Source organism: Cervus canadensis, chromosome 2 (assembly GCF_019320065.1).
Source record: "Cervus canadensis isolate Bull #8, Minnesota chromosome 2, ASM1932006v1, whole genome shotgun sequence".
NCBI classification, from domain to species: domain Eukaryota; kingdom Metazoa; phylum Chordata; class Mammalia; order Artiodactyla; family Cervidae; genus Cervus; species Cervus canadensis.
In genome coordinates, this window is record NC_057387.1 from 111,759,627 (window position 1) to 111,780,535 (window position 20,909).

The 20,909-nt window shown below is 51.1% G+C and overlaps 1 protein-coding gene across 2 annotated transcripts in view; it reads left to right on the forward strand.

Moving 5' to 3' along the window:
* The first annotated feature begins 3,907 nt into the window (after positions 1-3,907).
* UBE2F (ubiquitin conjugating enzyme E2 F (putative)) overlaps positions 3,908-20,909 on the forward strand; it is a 44,069-nt gene continuing 27,067 nt past the window's right edge. The window contains exons 1-3 of one of the 2 annotated variants that reach the window (XM_043462138.1): positions 3,914-4,090; positions 8,748-8,881; positions 18,077-18,106. In XM_043462138.1, coding sequence (XP_043318073.1) covers positions 8,764-8,881; positions 18,077-18,106 — 148 coding nt within the window. In that variant the 5' untranslated portion in view covers positions 3,914-4,090; positions 8,748-8,763. Of the gene's footprint in view, positions 4,091-8,747; positions 8,882-18,076; positions 18,107-20,909 lie in introns of both variants that reach the window. The other variant, XM_043462139.1, reaches the window with a different exon arrangement.

Below are 20,909 nucleotides of genomic sequence, written 5' to 3' on the forward strand. Positions count from 1 at the left end.
GATGGCTTCTCTTCTCGTGGAGCAGGGGTCCAGGGCATGCAGGCTTCAGTGGTTGTACCACGTGACTCAGTAGCCGTGGCACATGGACTTAATTGCTCCGCAGCATGTAGGATCTTCCTGGACCAGGGGTTAAACTTGGGTCCCCTGCATTGGCAGGCTGATTCTCACCCCCTGAGGCACTAGGGAAGCCCATCACACAGTTCTTGACTTACTGAGATAGATTTCAGGGGCCCCTGTAGGGACACAGACCTGTGTGTGTCCAGGCCTGCTCATTAGTGCCCTGGATCTTGTTTCCTAGGAGAACAGGCCTTCTTAGAGGAAAGGATGCATGCCTTGGAATAACCACAGAACAGGTTGGAGTAGGTACCTGCTGAGGGCCGGGGTGCACCCTTCCACCCATGTCTCCTCAGCATTCAGTGTTGCCAGGGCTGTGTCCCAATCCACACAAGGGGCTGGGTTGGGAACATCGCTGAGGTCCTGCCCTGGCAAAGGCTTGGAGTTCACAGAACAGGGTGGGCAGAACAATCCTCCAATGAAGCCAGGAGCCAGGAATGTCTACCCTGATGGGGTGCTGCTGGCATGAGAGAGCTCTGCTCTATCCACAGAGGGTGAGGGAGGGAAGAGTGAGTGAACGGCTAAGGAAAGCACCCCCCTTAGGGCTCCACTAGGCTTTTCCTGCCCAGGAGGCCTGGCCTTAACCCAACAGGCACCCGGGCCCTATCCCAGGTGACATTAACCAGTTTGCAGGATGCCCCAGGCTGAAGAGTGCCCAGAGCCCTGGTGAGCCCAGACCTTGGTGGTACCATATCACCAGGAAAGTGAGTCCCAGACCGGCCAGGACAGCTTCCGGGGCAGCCTGTACAGTTGTGTCCAGAGGCCGGGATGGCTGAAAAGATAGGGGATATCTCCCCCTCCGTGCTTCAGCCAGAAGCTCTGGGCTGAGCTTCTCAGGGTAGGGATGAAGGAGGTGGGAAGGACACCAGAAGAACTGTGTCCACCTGCTCATCCCTGGGCACTGTGCTATTCTCAGAGGCTTGTTACTGAGTCCAAGCTCATGCTGCCTGCTGCATGACAGGCCAATAAATCACGAGAGGAGTTGCTCGGGCAAGAAATAGCGACTTTATTCAGAAAGCCAGCAGACCGAGAAGATGGTGGACCAGTGTCCCCAAGAACCATCCCACCCAAGTTAGAATTCAGACTTCTTTTATACTAAAAGTAAAGGTGGGTAAAGTCAAACACTTCCTGGTCCCCATCAGCCTCTGGAGGGGATGTGTTAATTTCTTCCTTCCTGCAGTCATTCACTTGTGAGCCTGGTCAGGATGGTTCCTGTGAGCTAAACAAATGAGTTTTAGGTTAATGCTCATTACCTGGCAGCAGAGGGTTCCCAAGGATGAGTCATTATGTATCACTTAAATTTATAGGCAATATTCCTTTGATGATTAACTTGTAATAGAATACAAAGGTTCTTCCCTACTAGAGGCTCACAACTGGTCCTTTACCCCTTCCGCCCTTACATATAGGTGCATGGGCATGTGCACACACAGGCAGTTGCACACAGATGCATGTACACACAGGCATGTACACATGCGTGCACACATACACACAGGCATGCCCACATGCACACACATACATGGGCATGAGCACACACCGGCATGCCCACATGCATGCACACACGGGAGGCTGGGAGGGAAGCAACTGCCCCTCTATGGCTTGGATTGTACAGACGTATCTCCGGTCAGGCCCCAGATACACAGAAGCATCTGGTAGGACAAGGCCAGTCCCCAGAGGCCAAGACTCAGCTGGAGCCACTGAGGGCTAGAAGCCAGGCTCCCAGTTTCCTCCTCAGATTGATGCCACATGTATATCTTGTCCTCTAAGTCTTTTGTGCTTAAGTTAGTGAAAGCTTGGTTCTGAAGGGATTATGGATGAAAACCAATTGCTTCCCTCGGAAGCCGGAGGGCCAGCGTTGCCCTTCTCTTGGCTGATGGCAGCACCAGCCACCATGGTGCACGGGTTGAGGGCAGACCCCCAGCTCCTCCTTGGCAGGCAGATGACATCTGTGCCTCGGTTTCCTCATCTACAAAGCAGAGATAATAAAACACCTGTTTTATTAGCTTGTTGTGAAGATTATAGGAATCAACCAAGTCCCTAAATAAGGCTCAGATGAAGGCATGAGGCAGCCTCATGAAATGGAGCTAGGAATGGCTTCATTTACCTGCATTGGTGAGGTGTGGCCACCACGGGCCTGTGTGTACTCAGGCTGTCCTATAGAGAGTTCCTCAGCAAGACAAGCACCCAGGCCAACCCACTGCACCTTCACTTGCTGCCTTGCTTCAAGGCCTTATCTTCTCTCTCCAGGACTCCTGCAACAAGCTCGGGTAGTATTTATCTGGTACCTGTTATATGTTAGGACGGGGGAGGAGGGTCAGACGATATGAAACACAGAAGAGGAGCTGACGGAAACAGGCACTGGCCCTGACCACCAGGAACAAGGAAGCTCAGAGCTTCAGCAAAATCACAGAGGGGCACTTGCACCCCTTTCACAGCTTTCACCCCTTTCACCCCTTGCACAGCTTTCAGCCCTCTCTGAGAAAGTGATGTCGAAGCTTAGAAAAATTTAGGGTAAAGAAAGAGGAAACTGTCCCCAAACAGAAGTAACACCATGAATTTTGTTCTTGACTGGTCTTGCTGACCCAGGTTTCCTCTTTGCCTGTCCCCTCTTCCACCAGCTCTCAGAACCAGAAGCCCCTTTTAGAAAGGAAACTTGATACTGTCACACCACCCTCTAACACCTCTCAATGGGGCTTCTGAAAATAAAATTCTAACTTTTTGGCCCTTTCTTCCCTGTCCAGGAGGTGAACCTCTTCTCTCAGATGGCTCACTCCTCCAGGAGCCCTGCACAACTCCCCCAGAGAGCCTGTTACCAACTACACCAGGACGCAAAGCTACAGGAAAATAATGTGTACTCAAGAAGCTTGAGAGTCCCTTGGACTGCAAGGAGCTCCAACCAGTCCATCCTAAAGGAAATCAGTCCTGAATATTCATTGGAAGGACAGATGCTGAAGCTGAAGCTACAATACTTTGGCCACCTGGTGTGAAGAACTGCCTCACTGGAAACGACCGTGATGCTGGGAAAGACTGAAGGCGGGAGGAGAAGGGGATGACAGAGGATGAGATGGTTGGATGGCATCACCGACTCAATGGGCATGAGTGTGAGTAAGCTCCGGGAGTTGGTGATGGATAGGGAGAGCTGGCGTGCTGCAGTCCATGGGGGTCGCAGAGTCGGACACGACTGAGCGACTGAACTGAAGCAGCTAGAAATTAGAGCAATTTGAAACAGATTTTTAAAAGTAAGTACTTTACAAAAGTGTAAGCGATGAGAGAAGGAATAAAAAAAGTTGGGCAACAGGAAAGGGCCCACCGATTCTACGGCGGGCCCCGCGAGCACCCCGGGGAGTTTGGAGGCTGCAGGTCTGTCCCGACCGTGCGGGCTTTGGCGGGGTACGGGGGGGGGGGGGGCTTCTCTGCATTCTGAGCACGGTGATGGGCATACAGCGGGCGCCCCATCCACCGAGCCGTCAGCATCAGCCTGGCCGCCTCCGCGGACCACGCTGCGTGACGATCCGGAGCCACAGGCCCAGACCCAGCACAGGACCAAATGAATGGACGCATGAACACCGCTCGGAGTCCCAGGATCTCTGGCGCGCAGGCTCGGGAACTGACTGGGCGACCCGCCCCCTGTCGCTACTGGCCAATCAGCGAGGGCCGCAAGATCCGTGTCCGCCCCGCAGCCAATGAGCGAGGCCCCAGAGCGGCCGCCGAATCCAGTCCCCTTTCCCGGTGCGCACTGCTGTTCGCATGTCAGGCTCCAAATAAAGTTCTTCGGGCCTTTGAATTTTTTTTTTAAAGCGCCCGCTGCAGTCGCCGCCGCCGCCGCCTCAGGCGAGAGCGGCCGAGTCCCCGCCTCGCCACTTCCGGTCCCGCCGCCCGGAGCCGGTGCTGGCAGTGAGGGGCTGCGTTTCGCTGCCGCCGGCCGGCTGGGGCATGGTGTTGGGCGCCGGGCCCGCCTCGCCTGTCTCGGGGTGCCCAGGTGAGAAGAGCGCGGCCCTGCGGCGGGCGGCTGCCGGCCGCGGGAGGGCGGCTTGGCTCCCTCGGCGCCGGTGCACCCGGCGGGCGGGCGTAGGGCCGCCTCAGGCCGCGCCGCTCCTCTCATCAAGGCCGGGCGCTGTGGGGGGCCGGAGGGCCGGCGGGCGCCGCGGGGCGCGGGCTGGGGAGTGCGGGGCTGGGACCGGGGCGCTGGCCGCCTCCGGGCTCCACGGACAAGCCCGCCAGAGCCCGGACTTTGGGGGCACACCGCGGCCCCCCCTCTCGCCCGCCGTCTCGTGGGGAAGCTGCGAGCCGCATTGTCCGCGAGGAAACGCAGCGCCCAGCGGGCTCAAGGTCACCGGTCCAAAGTGGCTGGAGGCGGCGGGACTCGACGCGGGCAGCCGGACTCTTGACGTCCGGGGGAATCGGGCTAGGCCGGGGAGTCGGGGGGCGCCCCTGAGGGTGCGGAGGAGCCGGGTGGCCGCCTCGCCGGCGTGCCTGCGGCTTCCCACTGGGGACGACCGGGGCCGGTTTGGAGGGTCTTCCCGGGGCAGAGGATGGGGGGAGGACATCTTGGACCCATCCCTAAGGCCGCCGAGTCCCCGCTGCTGTGGAGTCTTGGGTGTGGCCCTCCCTTCCCCGGGTCTCGGTTCCCTCATCTGTCATACGCGGGATCGGGCCCGCCCCTCTGCCTTCCCTCTAGCTCCCAAGTGGGGTCGGGACGGTTTCGGAGTGGTCGGAGAAGGCTTCTTGGAGGAGGTGCAGGAATCTGCTGCCTAGTCATCGGTTATCCGAAGGAAGAAGCAGGATGAAGTGGTGAGGGGAGGCAGGGCATCCAGACCTGGATGTCAGATTGAGCAGAAGCTTCCAGAAATGAGCGAGGTGTCGCTGAGGAACAGGGAGGAGGCCCCTCTACCTTGTACGGAGGGTTCCAGGCTGGTAAGGGGATGAGGCAGGGGAAAGGCCCACGTGGGGGAGATGTTCAAAGAATCACCAGCAAGTTAACTGTTAAGGGGCTTGAGGACCTCCACCAGAACAAACTGCCCCTCAGGTAGTAGGCAGGGCAGGGGGAGGCAGGTTGACCGCTCCAGATAAAAGGGCTGGGCTCCAAAGGTCATTGGGCAGCCAACCACTGAGCCAGGTGGGTGGGTTCCTTGGGCCCTGGCCTTCTGAAGGAGGAGAATGGGGTGTGGACATTTTTATGTCCTGATCTGGGCCCCTTTTTGACTGTGGAGTTGGTTGACCCCTAGTGACATGGGGTTCCACCTTTTACACTTAGATTGGGACTCTGCCAAGGCAGGAAGAATTGTAACTAAGGAGTACCCCACCCTATTCGCTGACTGGCCCCTGTACAGGTGGCCTGGCTTGATTTTGCAACTGCAGGCCAGAATGCTGAGTAAATACTTCTTGATGATGAGCCTAGTAAACTGCACAGGGGCTTCCCTGGTGGCTCAGTGGTAAAGAAAATGCTTGCAATGCAGGAGACTCAGGTTGGATCCCTGGGTTGGGAGGATCCCCTGGAGATGGAAATGGCAATCCACTCCAGTATTCTTGCCTTGGGAAGTCCCATGGACAGAGGAGCCTGACCGGTAAGTCCCTGGGGTTGCTAAAGAGTCAAATACAACTTAGCAACTAAACCACAGTAGTAGCACATAAAAATCTTTGAACAGTTGCAATAAAGTCCCACCCAGAGGAAGAACGTAAATGGGCCAGTTACAACTTAAGGAATTTAGAGACTGAGTGTGCTATTCAGTGTAATTGATTTGTTACTGAAAATGCTGCCATGGTCAAAGTGTAATTTTTGGTAAAAGGGAAATTTTAGTTTTAAACCAGGTCTTCAAAGGGTGAAGTATATCGACGAAGGAAAAGAGAATTCTGAAGCAAACCACAGGTGTTCAGTTAAACTGACAGCCTGAATAATTTATTTTCATTTACATCTCTTTGCACAGAGTTAAATTAACAGCTATGGAACATGTCCAAATTAGACCTTTGGTTTATCCCTAAAGTGGTGTATGAAAATGATGCAGATGATGGAGAAAAGTTGGTCATTATATAATTAGATTTCTTAGAATGTTCAGAATATATTTTGTCTTATATGGAAAAACGGGACATCACAGTGTTTTATATCTTGCTTAATCAGAGCCCAGTGTCTTTTATTAGGGGTCACAAACTTGTTGAATATCGACAACCAGGAATCTGACTCTAAATGGAATTGCGTATGGGGCATACTCTGCCCACAGAGAAGAATTTAGTGTGGGGTAGGAGTGTAAGATGATTAAGCAGAGTCCATAGGCTGAGGCGACACAGAAGCATCTTGGTGTGAGCCTTTCTTTGTGTCAGTCGATCTTGCCAGGACCCTCTGAACAGCCCCTTTCGTGCAGGTCCGCAGGGAGCTGGGTGTGGGCTAGTCGTGTGCCCTGGGACCCACTCCACTGGGCTCTTTATTATGACTTTCCTAGGGTACTGCCTACCGAACTCTCTTTACACAAGCTGTGCTTTTGTTTGCCGTGTTTGTGTTACCAAGGTCAGCTAGAGTTTAAAAACCAAGTGGACTTTGTGATAGATGGAGATCTTGGCCCATCATCAGGCCACCCTATCCATGTGGCAGGACTGATGTCCTCAAGTCTGGGTGCCTGGCAGTGGGCTTGGTTGGGAGGCAGACACTGCTTTGGGATCCAGATCTGCTTGAGGGGTTAATGACAAGCTCCCTGGAGCGGGACTGGGGGGGGGGCAGGTGGGGGTGAGCAGGAGCCCCAGGCTGTAGATGGTGCTGCTGTCCCTGGTAGCTTGTGGGCTGGAGCCCACAGGTGTTCCTGACACCACTCCAGTCCTCCCTCGTGAGATTGCTTTGTCAGCTGAAGCAATAGTCCCCCACGCTGGGTGAAGCTGAGATGTGTGTTAAAGGATTATGTCCTCTCCATAGGCCCACCTGGGGAGACGGCATGGTAGAGTGGGAATAAGGAAACTAGTGATGGCTTGGAATCACATTTTGACCAATTTTACTGAGGTACAACTGAAGTCCACTATGCTGTACATGTTTAAATCGTGTGATTTGATCAGTCTTGATGTGTGTATATAGCCCTGGAACCATCACCATCTTCAGGATAGAAACATCCCCACCATCTACTTGTGGGAAACCAGTGTTTCTATGGTGACCTCTTCTAGCAGCTGAGTGGCCTCACACAATCCAGATCCTGGGCCCCAGCTGTCCCAGAATCCACATCCATGAAAAAGTAGGAGTCAGGGGAAGGGGTCCTTCCCAGACCTGACATTCTAGGAGCTGATGTGTAATAGAACTGTCTTTTGAAGCATTGAGACCAGTGGTTCCTAAAGGGATTAGGTGAGTGATAGGTCCTGTGTAGTTCAGAAGAGCATATTCAATATATTGTTTTCATAATAGAAAATAAAATCTTACAGTCTTTGTGGGGTGGGGAGATAAAACAGATGATGGTGTGAAAAGTGAGGGACCTGGATTAAAATGGCTCAAGAGATCACTTAAGTGTTAGTCGCTCAGTCGTGCCGACTCTTTGCGACCCCATGGACTGCAGCCCACCAGGCTCCTATGTCCATGAAATTTTCTAGGCAAGGATACTGGAGTGGGTTGTCATTTCCTTCTCCAAAAAATATCACTTGGGAGAGAGTTATTCTTACAGTTTGACTTTCAGGACCTTGGCCTCAAACTAAAAGTTCTTTCCTTACGTCGGTTTAAATTTTTCATCTGGAAGTTCTGGATCATTTTCTCTTGAAAATGATCAGTGATATTGCAAAGAAACAATATTAAAACAACAGAGGAAATTATGAAAATATTGAGCTGGCAATCAATTTTTGTCTTCAGTCAGACATTCCAGAGTTCCTCTCCGACTGGTAAAGCATGCAGGAGGAGTCAGGAGGCCCATTTGTGTACATACAGGAATGGCGGTTTGTGTACATAAAGAAGGCGATGCTGGAGGACAGTTCTGTCTGTAAACACTGCTGACAGCTTAAGTCCTTTTTCCCAAGCAGTCAGGTGCATCACCTGTGCTTGGTTTTTATTGTCCTTCCCAGTGAGCTGTCGGGGAGGGAGCCTGCAACACAGTGGGCTGGAAGCAGCCCAGTGAAAAGAATCTAGTTTGGGGCATTAATTATAACTTAATTAAGTTGCTGTTGCCTTTCAATGTGAGTACAGCACAATACACACAAATGTGAAGATGCGTACTAAGGTTCTAGCCACACCTTTCTTAAAGGAGGGGGGAAAGCGTTGCGGTGCTCCCTCCTCACCAGGGGCGGACGCTCCCCTCCCTCGGTCTGCGATGGGCCAGACACTGGGGCCACACCCTCAGAGGCACGGTCCCCACAGCAGGGGAGGGCAGTGAACAGTGGTGGGCCCATGTGGAACCCGTCAGTGGAGGCTGCCCTAGACATGAGCCCTACATCCCAGGGCCTGCTGCTCAGTGAGTGTTGAATGCTTGGCTGTCCTTTAAAATTTTCATTCATACTTTAAAAAATCAGATTTAGAGAGGCATAGAGATTACCCAAATTCATTATGGAGGAATGCAGTCTTATTAATCTATCTTACATGCTACATTTTTCTACAACTAAATTATGGGAAAAAATTAAAAATCACCTTACCTCATTGTCTCAGTGTCTGGAGATGAGTGCTTAACCTGCCTTTGGCCTTTCAGGAAAAAGGCAGCAGTGATGCTGACGCTGGCAAGCAAGCTGAAGCGGGATGATGGTCTCAAAGGATCCCGGGCGTCAGCCACAGCCTCTGACTCCAGTCGGCGGGTGTCTGTGAGGGACAGGCTGCTTGTTAAAGGTAAGGGCCACCCGAGTGAGCTGTTTTTATATCCCACAACAAAATGATGTCTGGCGTGTGGCTCTTTGGGGATATGAAGCAGCCTGTTGCTGCTAAATAGAAATACCTGTTTCAAGATATTTTTAAATATAATTCCTCATCGCTTACAGCAGAAGGACTTTGCCCTGTGCACACACTGTCGAATGCCAATGGCAGGAAAATGGTATTAGAACCGTGATGTATCTTATATACTTGGGGTGTTCTCTGCAGGGGCCACCAGAGTGCTAGTGGAAGGAGTAAGGCTCCAGGGACAGCAGACCCACGACTCTGGTCTCGGTGCTGTCTTAGGTGGGGGGCGGGGTTCATCCTTTCTCCCGGACTCCTCGGCACCAGAGGATCTCATCTGTAGAGGGAGGGTAATTTCTTAGGGTCCTTCTCTCTCTCATTCAAATCACAGCCTTAGGAGAACCTTGTACAAAACTGATTCTCTTCACAGAATTAATAAAGGTGTCCTAGAACTGTGTAGTGTTTAGAGAAGGGTTATATAGTGTGTGTGTGGGGGGTGTGTGTGTGTGTGTGTGTGAAACTTGTGCAGTTAGTCATTGAACAGAGTTGGAACTCTTGAGTGCAAAGGCAGTTTCCCAGGGTCATGAGACCCACAGAAGAAGAAACAGTTTCCTTGAAATACCTTATACCTGGCAGCACTTTTTTACTTTAAGATGCATGTTTACATTTTGTTAGTGTAAGGATCCAAGAAGCACAGAGTGTTACCTAACTTGTTAGAACCTCCTGTTTCATTTTGTATTAGGTGGACACCATGGGGTTCCTGGCGTTTGCATGTCTGGGAACAGATCTGATGAGGGAGACCTGGCATGTGTGAATGCCCCATGCTGGGCCTTCTCAGAAATAAAGCACTGCTGAGTCTGTGAACAGAGGTGCTGGGTTCGGGGAGACTGGTGGTGCCCTTGACCCTGCTTTCTCTCTGCCTCTTGAGTCCTGACTGAGCTCTGGTTCTCCCAGCCTGAGGGATGATGGGCTAAAGATGGAGTAAGGATCGTTTTTGACATTTTGATAGTACTTGCTATGTCAGGGAGAGCATAGACTGCATTCAGTTTGTTACAGTGCAGGAAGTTTACCCTATGGGAACTGAGGGTGAGGCCTGGCTATAGCCCCTTACTTGGAAGGCCTGTTAAGACTTTCCTGGCTCCTGGCTCTAGGGTTCCATCTACAGAGGAAGCCAGGAGCCAGACAAACAAGCCAGGGAAGGGGTTCGATGCTTGAGGTTGTGGTCCTTCAAGGGGAGGGTGTTCTAATGCCACGGAGTTGTTATGAGGGGGAGTTGTCGTGAACTCTGCTTGTGGGACACTGGCACAATAGACAGTGTCACGGCTGATGGCAGCTGCTGTCCACTAAGCACTTGGGGCAAGGCCCTCTGTTGGGGACTTTATAGGGCAGTTCTTGTTTGACTTTGACTAAGCCTTGCCAGGTGGGTAGTTCATTTTACAACTGAAGAACTGAGGCTTAGAGGGATTCAAAAACTTGCCCAGGTTTCAGCTTTATTGTAGCAAGACAGCCAGACCCACATTTTGGGGTAGGGAAGGCACTTGGGGAGCAGAACCTGAAGGAGCAGAGCAGAGGTGTGAGTCCACAGAAGAGAGAATTCAAGGAGGCACCAGGCTGACGAAGGCCCACAGCGCTGGACTCGGTCCCAGGGCCTAGGACAGGAGATGTCTTGGGCTGGGTTGACAGGCTGGGTTGAGGTCTTTTGGTATGAGCCTCATCAGGGAGAGGTGCGGAACCTCCTCACGAGGCCACCAGTTCTTTCTCCCAGAAACACTGGGGGTTATTAGGGTTCTGGGCCCCAAAGCACTTGCAGTTGATGGGTGTTTGTGCAGCAGGACTCAGAGTAACACGGCCCTCGTGTGATCTGCTCTCTCCCTCAGGCTGGGGGCGGCCAGGCTGACTGAGTGGTGAGTAATTTGGGCTTCTGGTGGGGAGTAGGTGGAGAGGAAGGGTGGGTCTGTCCTGAGAGAGGAAGCTGTGGCAAGAGGTGCCTGATAGAGGATGCTCTGATGGGTGATGATTGCTTGGTCCACCCCTGTAGCACTGCTTCTCCTGGTTGGATGTGGCCGCAGCCTTCATTCTGGGGATTTCTGATGGTGGAAGTGAAGTCTGGTGGAGTCCATGGCTCCTGTGGGCCTGGTGAAGCCCTTGGAGGGGTGATAATTCCAAGAATCCCTTCTAGGTGAAACTCCCCTCTTGGGGCTTGGAAAAAGGTAGGTTGGTTGTCTGCGTTCAGCAGGATTGCTGCAGTCAGGACAGTCACCCGGGGCTGTGGCTTTGCCTCTGGCTCGTGTGAAAGTGTTACTCGTGAGGATCAATAAGTTGTAGAAAAGTGTATTAATGTGTCTTTGGGGCTCAGTGCTGTGTGCTGAGCTCCCGAAGTGGGGAGTTTGGCATACCATGAGGTTATTAAAGGGTGTCCCTGGGACTGATCCCTCTGGAGGGTGGTGGAGCAAGCAGGAGCAGGGAAGAGGGAGAGCTCTGACGAAGGCCCCAGGACAGACAAGGGCCTGTCTGTCTGCTCCTGCCCCTCTGCTCCGGGGCAAGCTCAGCCCTTCGGAGCAGACCCCAGTCAGGTAAGACGGTCAGGCCTTCTGCTCTCTGTCGACCAGTCTGGCCCGAGGCAGGAGCTCTGTGCACCTCAGAGTTCCCGGAAGGACTGAGAGCTGAAGGCCGTCTGCTGTCAGCCCTCACTGAGAGGGCATCTGGGCCATGCGCCCCATATCCCAGAGGAAAGACCACAGACGCTTCCAGGCAAAAATATTTTTTTATCTGGTCTGTTGTCGTGCTTGGATGAGCTTACACAGTAGGGGATCTGGCTCAGTGTACATGGCTGTGGGGTTAACATGGGAGGTTGGAGGTTCACAGGGACACTCGTCTCCAGTGGTGAGGGCCAGTGGTGGCTGCACAACTGAAGAACTGTGGGCCTGGTTCAGAAGGTGACAGGTGTAGCCAGCTGTCCCTGGAAGCACCGGGGCCTGCCTTGGAGCAGCTGGCCAGCGTGAGGCTCTGTCATGCTGGCCCCTGGGCCACACCAGCTTTTCATTTACACCCCTGAGGTCACCCTCAAGGACATCCTTCAGGCTGGAACTGGAGAGGTGCTTGCAACAGCAGTCCCTGAGGTAGAGCAGTTGAGTGTTTCTGGGTGAAGACTGAGGGCTGCTGTCTGTCCTGAGACCTGGGAGCTGGGGATGCTGGGGGGAGAGTGTTAGGTCTGCATTTCCTGTTGGCCCCAGCTCAGGTCTGGGCCCAGCTAGGAGCCATTCCCTGTGTTCTCAGCCACAGGTTGGGGGTGCTGCTTTCTGGTGGGCCTTTGTGGTTCTGCTGGGTCTATTAGTTCTGAGTCTGATGACGCTCCCCACCTCCCAAAAAAGCCTCTGGGCAGAATGGTCTACTTTCTTCTTTCTGAAGCTTACTTTTCACATAATGGGAACATGTCAGCATGTCTCCCTGTCCTTTGACTTATTCACTTGACGAAGATTTTACTGCCCAGTGTGTGCCAGCCTCCTGTTAGTGACCCCTGAAGACCTCTCGGGGCTCCAGGCAGGCTGGCTGGAAGCGTTTGCTAAATGTGGAGATTTGGTGTTGAGCTGACTGAGTTCAGGGCCAGGTCTGGAGTTGGAAACTACAGAGACTGATTCTGCAGCCTTTGTCCCCTCAGCCCCTGTGCCCCAAGTGGCCCCTGGTGTTCTTGTTTCCGTGGCTGTGGCAGCTCTCCGTGCTCCTGGCCTGGTTTGCCGAGCCAAGAGGCCTGGCTGCCTACCTGCATGGGCTTTCCAACATCCAAGGTGCAGGTGTCCCCACAAGGGGCCACATGTGGCCTCCCTGGTTGAGCACTTCTGTGCCCACCGGAGCAGTCCAGTGCTATGGTGGTGTAGGGAGGGCTTTGGTCCAGGGCGCTTCCTGGAAGAATGGGCGAGAGAGAAGCATTTGTTGTTCTCCAGGGCTTTTTTGTCCTTGCCAGCCCTGCCCAGGACTCTGGAGGTGGGCTGGCCATGCTGGCAGAGTGTCCAGAGCATTTAGCAGCGTGTGAAGTTGTGGGCTATGTGTTACAAAATGTGTTTAAAATAAAACTAGGGCAGTGGCCCAGAGAGGAGGAGCCCTACTAATGTGGAGTAAGGTGGTGGCCCACGGCTCCCGTTTAATGCTTTCTTACAGGGTTTTAAACACCAGTGAAACCGCCTGGGAATGTGGCAGCCCCCTCGGACTTGCCAAATAGCCCCAGATAGCCCTGGATCTGGGGAAGGCAGGGCCGGCGGGGGCGGGGAGGATCTGTGCAAGAGAAGTGAAGGTTCCAGTCAGCTTTGTCTGCTCATGTTGAGAGTGGGTGGTTGGACGCCATGGGGCTCCACCCCATCCAGAGCAGTCTCTGCTGCAGACGCTGGTTTTCAGGGTTACATCCTTGCTGCTCCAGAGTGTGGCGTGGCCCTGACTCCTCTCCTGTGGCCCTCTTTCTGCAGTGTGCTGCTGGAAGGCCCTTAGACTGAGTGGAAGTGGCTCAGTGGGGACTTGGCCTCAGCTGTAGCAGTGCCGTCTCTGGGAGTGGGATGATGCCCTTGGGGCAGGTGTCTCCCCATGAAGGCACTGTTCGTGGACACTGGCAGTGCAGAAGAGGCACTCAAGGCGTAAAGACATACAGGAAGCTAAGGGATAAAGTCCTAGATTGAGAAACCTAAGAAGTAGGGGTAATCGAGGTAAGAAGAGGCAATCGAGTCTTCTGGGCAGCAGCTTCCAGCTCTGCCTGGGTCAGAGGGCACAGCTGTCCTGCCTGGGTTTCCTGACAGTGCTTGGAACTGGCTCCTGCCCAGAACCATTGGCACCTGTGATTGGGCTTGGTCTTTGTCAGCTCAGGCTACCATGATAGAACACCACAGATGTGGGAGTTGGGGGGGGCCTGGACATGGGGAAGGCCAAGGCCAAGGCATTGGCAGATTCAGTTCCTAGGGAGGGCTTCCTGGCTTGTAAGTACCTGGGTCTTTTCCTGTAAGGGCACTAATCTCATCATGAGGGCCCCACCCCACCTCATTTAACCCTAATTACATCCTAGAGGCCCCACCTTATATCATCATGTGAGTTTAGGGCTTCAACATATGAACTTGGGCAGGGGGCTCAGTTCAATCCACTACACCTTTGGAATGCCTTGGTCACCAACTGTATGAGGAACAAAGCTCCTCACATCTCAGGATGTCCACACTGCAAGTACTGCCGCTCTGCTGGCAAGTGTGCTTGTTGGTCAAGCATTTCCCAAGCACTCCATGTGTGCCAAGCTCAGGCCCAGGGACTGGGGTCCCAGGGCTGGATCAGAATGTGCAGCCCCCACCATGGATAATGTGCAGGTTCCAGGGGTGGGAAGCAGCTGGAGCACTGTGTTGTGAGCATCCCACAGCAGGAGGGGGGTCCATGCTGTGTGGGGGCCATTGTGGTAATGGGTGGATTTTGTAATCTGACATTTCAGTGCAGTTGTGCTTCAAGTGGGCTCTGTGGTTTGGTCTTTAGTTAGAAAGGAAAAGAGTCTAATTTCTTAGAAGGAAGTTGTGCAGCCACTTAATTGTGCAAGGTGCCAGGTATCTCTCCAAAGGCTGGGCTGGTGAGCCAGAGAGGTGTTAGCATCTTTGGTTGGAATAGGCAAGACTTTGGCGGTTTAAAAATAACTAACTTCTTGGTACCTTCCAGGTGGGGGTAGTGAGTGTCCTTCGAGCAGGGCAGGACTGCTGCTCTGCCAAGAGGCCTCCCAGGCATGTAAAGCAGATCGCTCGTTTGTTTGGTCATAGTCTTTGTACGTAGATTCTGAGTTAATTGGGCTTCCCTGCTGGCTCAGCAGTAAAGAATCCACCTGCAATGCAGGAAACTCAGGTTCAATCCCTGGGTTGGGAAGATCCCCTGGAGAAGGAAATGGCAACTCGCTCCAGTATTCTTGCCTGGGAAATTGCATGGAGAGAGGAGCCTAGTGGGTTACAGTCCATTGGGTTGAAAAAAAGTTGGACACAACTTAGAGACTCAGCACTTTCTGAGTTAATTGCTGTTAGTGAATTACTGTTTGCCCTCATTTGAAGTGTACAGGTATCATTTGTGATCCCTCCCTGAGAGGAACACTGCATTGTAGTTCATTTATCTTCTGTACTGGGCTGGACCAAAGTGTCATGCTTCTTTGATGAAACCCTTTTACCTCTAAGGTCACATTTCTTGCACGCACTGGTTCTTGGTCCAGAGGCCCTGACTGTGGTTGTGGTCATCACTGGATTGGGTTTGGGGGCTGCCCTCCCTGGCCCTCATCTTCCTTCCCCAAGGGAATTACACTGACGGGGAAGTTCAGGCGTAACACTCTTCTTCGGAGTTTGATTCTAGACCACGATGTGAAATTATTAAATCTGTCTATGAAAATAGCTGTGTGTAGATATTTTAGCTTGGCAGAATAGCCTACAGTGGTTTCCTACACTTGAAGAGAATAGTAAGATTCAGGGGCCTTGGCCCCACCCAGGCTTTTCAGTGTAATTGATCTGGATGAGGGGGTGAAGGGTTGCTCAGCAGGTACTAGATTGTGGGGATGGATGCACAGCTCCAAATTTTACTAAGAGTTACTGAACTGTACACTTGACGTTGGTCTGTTTACACTACGTGGATTGTACGCCCCCGATGATTGTGTGCAGTCAGGGCGGAGAGTCCCTGCCCCGTGTGAGGCGTCCTCAGCTGAGAGCCTCTCGTCCCCCAACCCCATCCCTGTGTGCAGGGTCCGTTCTGTCTCTCGGTCAACATGATGCCCTGGTCAGTGCCTCTCTGCTCTCCTGTGCCCAGACCTCACCTCTTCCCTGTTCCTTGGTGCCAGCCTGTCTTCTCAAGTATTTCCCTTCTGTCTTGTGGCCCCCTTTCACGTCCTCTGGGCACGTTTTCTGTTTCACTGGGCTTTTGTAAAACTGAACGACCAGAGCTCTTAGGACAGCAGTCGGAATAGGCCTGCCAGAGAAAACTGGGTCCCAGGGGACAGCACCGGTCTCTCCAAACGGTCCTCAAGAACGGTTTCTTGTAAATTCTTACCAACCAAAAGCTAATAGTATAATAAATATGTAAATAGTATTTGCCTTAAAACTATATAGGTTTCATCATATGGATAATGTTTATTTAGAAGTGATTAATATGCATAACTCATTTGGTAAGATGTGCGCTTTTTTGATAAAATGAATGCCCTGTGTGCACTGTTGGAGCAGAGCCAGGTCCTTGACCCCGTCCTGGTCAGAAGGCCCACGTGAGCCGCATCAGAGCGTTCCTTGCCCAGTGCCCTGCTCTATGGAAGGCCTGGAGGGGGTAGCCTGTCCCTTCTCCAGGGGATCTTCCTGACCCAGGAATCAAACCGGGATCGCCTGCATTGCAGGCGGATTTGTTATCAGCTGAGCTCCCAGGGAAGCCCATGGAAGGGCTAGAGTGGACCAATCAGAAAGAAGAAATGAAAAGTCCTCAGGGTCATTATAAGGATGGTGCTAGTGAACCTTAGAGGATCAGCAGCATTTTGTTTTAAGTGCATATATTCTAATGCACCACAGCATAAGACTGCCCAGAGGATAGACCCCAGGCTTGCATTTGATCACAGACTGCCCTTTGTTTCTTGACTCCTCCCTCCCCTGCCCCACCTCACTTTCCTGGTTACCCATCCCTAATGCCTGGACCCCAGAGCTAATACGTCTAGTGGGCCAACTGTCTCTACCCAGATTGTCAACTAGTTGAAATCAGAGGCCTGGCTCTTCCCTAAACCCTCGGCCTCAGAATGAGATGGTTGGATGACATCACCGACTCAGTGGACATGAAAGTGAGTAAACTCCAGAGATGGTGAAGGACAGGGAAACCTGGCATGCTGCTGTCCATGGGGTCACAAAAGCTCAGACACGACTTAGCAACTGAACAGGTCTTCTCATGAATGCACTCAACTCTGCAAACATCAAGACCCCCCCCTCCCCACCTGTTCCCTCCCGCCTCCTCACTTGAAGGAGTTATTTGCTCCTTCGTGTTTTGTAGTCTGGTTTCCGTCTTTCCACTTACCTTCCTGCTGGTTTGGATGCACTCCACAGGGTCTGACCCACATCCCGGGCTCTCCCTCAGGCCTCATCCCCCTCGTACCACCAGACCAGCATGCCGTCTCTGCTGAATCGCTCCTGCATTTCCGCTGGTGACTGTCCCTGCTCCTGTCCTCCGCTTTCTGCCAAAGGTCTTCCTTCTCACCAGCCTCTCCCCTCCGTGGGTCTCATGCTGTTAGGTGGCATGACTGCAGGGGCTTCCAGCCCTGGTCATGAACCCAGACTTCACTCCCTCCGTCCCACCTCTGTCGCCTTCCCCCTCAGTGGCCCCCAGCCGCACCCCTACACAGTTGGCCCATCCTTCTATCCAACTCACTTCCGGGCTTGCCGGCTCTCCCTGCCAGTCAGGAGCAGCCACCTCACAGGTGCCCTGGCCCCCACTTTGCCCTTTCTAAAGCTGTGCCCTTTAGGCAAAGTTTCAGATATGTCAGAGGCACAGGCGACTTGCCTGCCCAGTTGATGGGGGCTTTGCAGCTTCATCCTGGCAGAGAGGTGCTGGGCCTGAGCACCGAGTGCATGCCTGATGGAGAGCCCCAGAGGAGAGCGCTGGGGCTGAGGAGCGTCGCCCCAGGAGCAGGCTCTCTTGGGTGTCGGCACACCCACAGATGATGGGGCCAGCGCACGGGCCCAGCGGGAGGCATAGTGTTTCCTCTCACTGGAAAAGTTCGAGCGCAAACTGGGCGAGCCCTCGCGGGAAGATGAATCTGGAAAAACTGGAAGAGGCAAAGTTATAAATAGAAATCAGATTTTGAGGGCAGTAGTTCCACTACTTGGGGGAACGAGATTTTCAAAACCGCTTTAGTGACTGTTTACCCATAGGTAATTTCTGTTAATTTTGAATGATTCTCATTTGTACTAAAGTAAAATTTCAAGGGCCCTTGACTGCACTTGTTGGCATCCTGCAAGTCACTGTGTGTATTTGAAAGCAACTTCATGGCTTAAAGTTTAAGCGTCAGACCCAAGTGTAGATTTTGGTTAATTCTTTTTTAGTTTTTTCTTTTGGTGTCTTGGAGGGAAATGCCAATTTAGAGCAGGTGATTTTATGTGGAGTAATTAACTAATATTAACAGTAATCTCTTTGTTTCCACAGAGGTTGCAGAACTTGAAGCTAATTTACCTTGTAAGTATAGCATCCCCAACCAAACATTAAATGCTATAAAATAAATTGCATGGAGAAGCTTGTTTTATGTTTTAATAACTTTACATAGCAAAAAGCCTATTTTATATGTGTATTAGGAATAAGCTTGCATTTTGTGCAAACAGGTAGCAGGGTTTTTTCGAGGCCCTGGGAAGGAGAAGGTAGCCGACAGCACCCCCTCTCCTTATTGCCGCAGGAGTGCGTTGGTTAGGGCTCGTTCCTCCCGCACACATTCTGTCCAATGTCCCCTTCCCGTGAAGAGGCATGCGAATCAGGGATGGGCAGTCCTGTTCTTGTTAGTGATGGCACCACCATTTTGGTCCAGAAAATACTTGTTTGTGACTGGTCCTTGTGCCCGAGGTTGGACAGCGGTGCTGTCTTTGTGTCTTCAGGTCCGCTCCCCCTGCTTGGTCCTCCCGCCTAACGCTGGGCCTGACTGAGGGCCTCACCCGTGAGCAGGCGCGCCTGCCCAGCGTCCACTCCTGCGACACGTGTCACCGACGCCTTCCCAAGCCCTTTCTGGTGTGCAGGCCCGTCAAGTCTAAATGCTTTGACCACTGTAGTGCTTTTTGGAATTAGAACTTTTTATCATTACACTTGATTAAGGCTAAGGACGTTTACGATTTCAGTGAAATATTTTATACGTAGGTCTCCTAGTCTGGGCAGATGCTCGGGAGAGCTTGATACAGAGGCCTGTCTCACACAGGGTGAGAGAGGGCCTTCTCCAACCCCACTGAAAGTTGGAAAGATCCTTGTGGGGTGCAGTGCTTCAATGGTTGTGCAACCAGTATTTAAGGGTTAGTACATACTCCTTGAAAAATTCTTTTAAATATATAACATTTATATATGAGTATAGTGGGTTGTGCTGAAATATATTTCTTAGTGTTGGTCAAGAATGTCTTAAAAGTAGCTGGATTGCTTGACTTCAAAGTTTCCTTCCAGGCAGAACAAGAAGGAAATACTTTGGGATTCTATGAAAAGGTTATCTTTCTACCTATGGAAGTATTTACAAATGGTTTGCTTTAAAACGTTCCAGGACAACAGGCAAACAGCTGTGTGTGGGTAGGACAGGGAAGCAAGGTCGGTGAAATCCTGAAGCTGGGTGACAGCTGTGTTACACTGTTCTCACTCTTTTTTTCCCCTCTTCTTTTCAGATTATGTAATAATCTAGTAAAATCCAGTTAAAGAGGAAAATGACGTGGTCCTTCTGTTCTCAGCTCCCATCATGTCTTCCCACTGGCCCCCCAGCTTGAACATATATACTCATACAGACATTTAATCAAAGACCATAAAAACCCAGAGATTGTCAGTTAGTAACCCAGAGAGTATAGTTTAGCTTTATCTAAAAGGTTAGTTTGAAACAATAAAACTATAATTGGCTTTCAAACCAGGATTTTAACTGGATATCTTAGGTTTGAAAAAGGCATGACCTATCTTCCCAGGCCGTACAGGTGTGGTGTCAGATTAAACAAACTACATGCTGCATGCTTCTCTTCTCTCCATCTTCCTGCCTGCTTTCCAAGTCATAGAGGATACAATATAAATCAGCCAGGCTTTCCACAAGTACATAGCTCATTCTAAAGAGGAAATAAGAAGCCATGAAAGAACAGATCTTTCCTGTCTAATTCATAATCTTTCTAAAATATTAAGGCAAACAAAATAACTTGCCATAGAGCAATGCTGCTTAGAAATTATTCAGAACTAGTTTGGAACTCTGTACCTGCAAGTTTATAGAGGTGTCTCTGTTTGCAAAAAATAAAAAACATCTCTTTCAATTAGATGGAAATACTGTGAAAGTCTTAGCCTGTGTCTACAGACAGAGAAAAAGCGTAATTCTGGAGTTTTAATAATTAATGGTTTGCTGTTCCCTTCTCTAGTTTAATGATGCCCCTACACTGAACTAAAACAAAACCTGAACTAAAACAAAAACCTGACTTTAACTTTTTGTTGTCATTGTAGGAACTTAGACTTCTCTTTAGCTTTAGAAGATTTGGTTCTTTCTGGGAGTTTTACTGTTTTTGTTTTTTTTTAACCCATCTTGATAATTTCTTTATTCTTGGTGGGTCAGTCTGTATTAGAGGGATTGATGTCTATATCTGTCCCTTTGTTAAATGAGAATATGAAGCATTAAAGACAAATGGATGGTGCCAACTTATATCTAATTAATGAAGCATTTCCCACACCCTTGTCATATGTTTTTGTTGCATATATTTCACTAGAAAAATGGCATTTATCTTTTCAAGTTAAATTAGGAAAAACAAAACCCATTTAAACTACTATGCATGGTTCAAATGTGTGTCTTGGGTGAAAACCTTGGATTCTTCAGTCCCTGGTTTCTTTGTTTCAAAAACAAAGAAAATGACAGTGTGATCTCTGAGACTCTGTCCTGCTTTTCTAGACTAAGTTACCTTTTACTCTGCATTGATGTTTCTGAAGGATTGGTCCAAAAAAATACGCCACAAACAGTTCTGCGTTGTTGTTGTGTGTCATATCTGGCATGTTCATGGAGTAATGAAATGAGGCATAAACTAGTTTTAATTTGGGGGCTAAGCTTCCTTCTGTTTGATAACCTGTGTGGTCTTGGGCCGGTCACTGTACCTCTCTGGGCCTTCGTGTCATCTTTCACAGTCGATGATGTCGGACTCGATGGTCTCTAAGGCTGTGTCCCAGGCTAAAGTAGAATCTTCCTCTTTCGGATGAAAATTCATACCGTGTGAAACTAGGCAGATATTTCCAGTAGGACTTGTAAGAAATTGTCAGTAGATGACTCAAGGAATTTAGCATA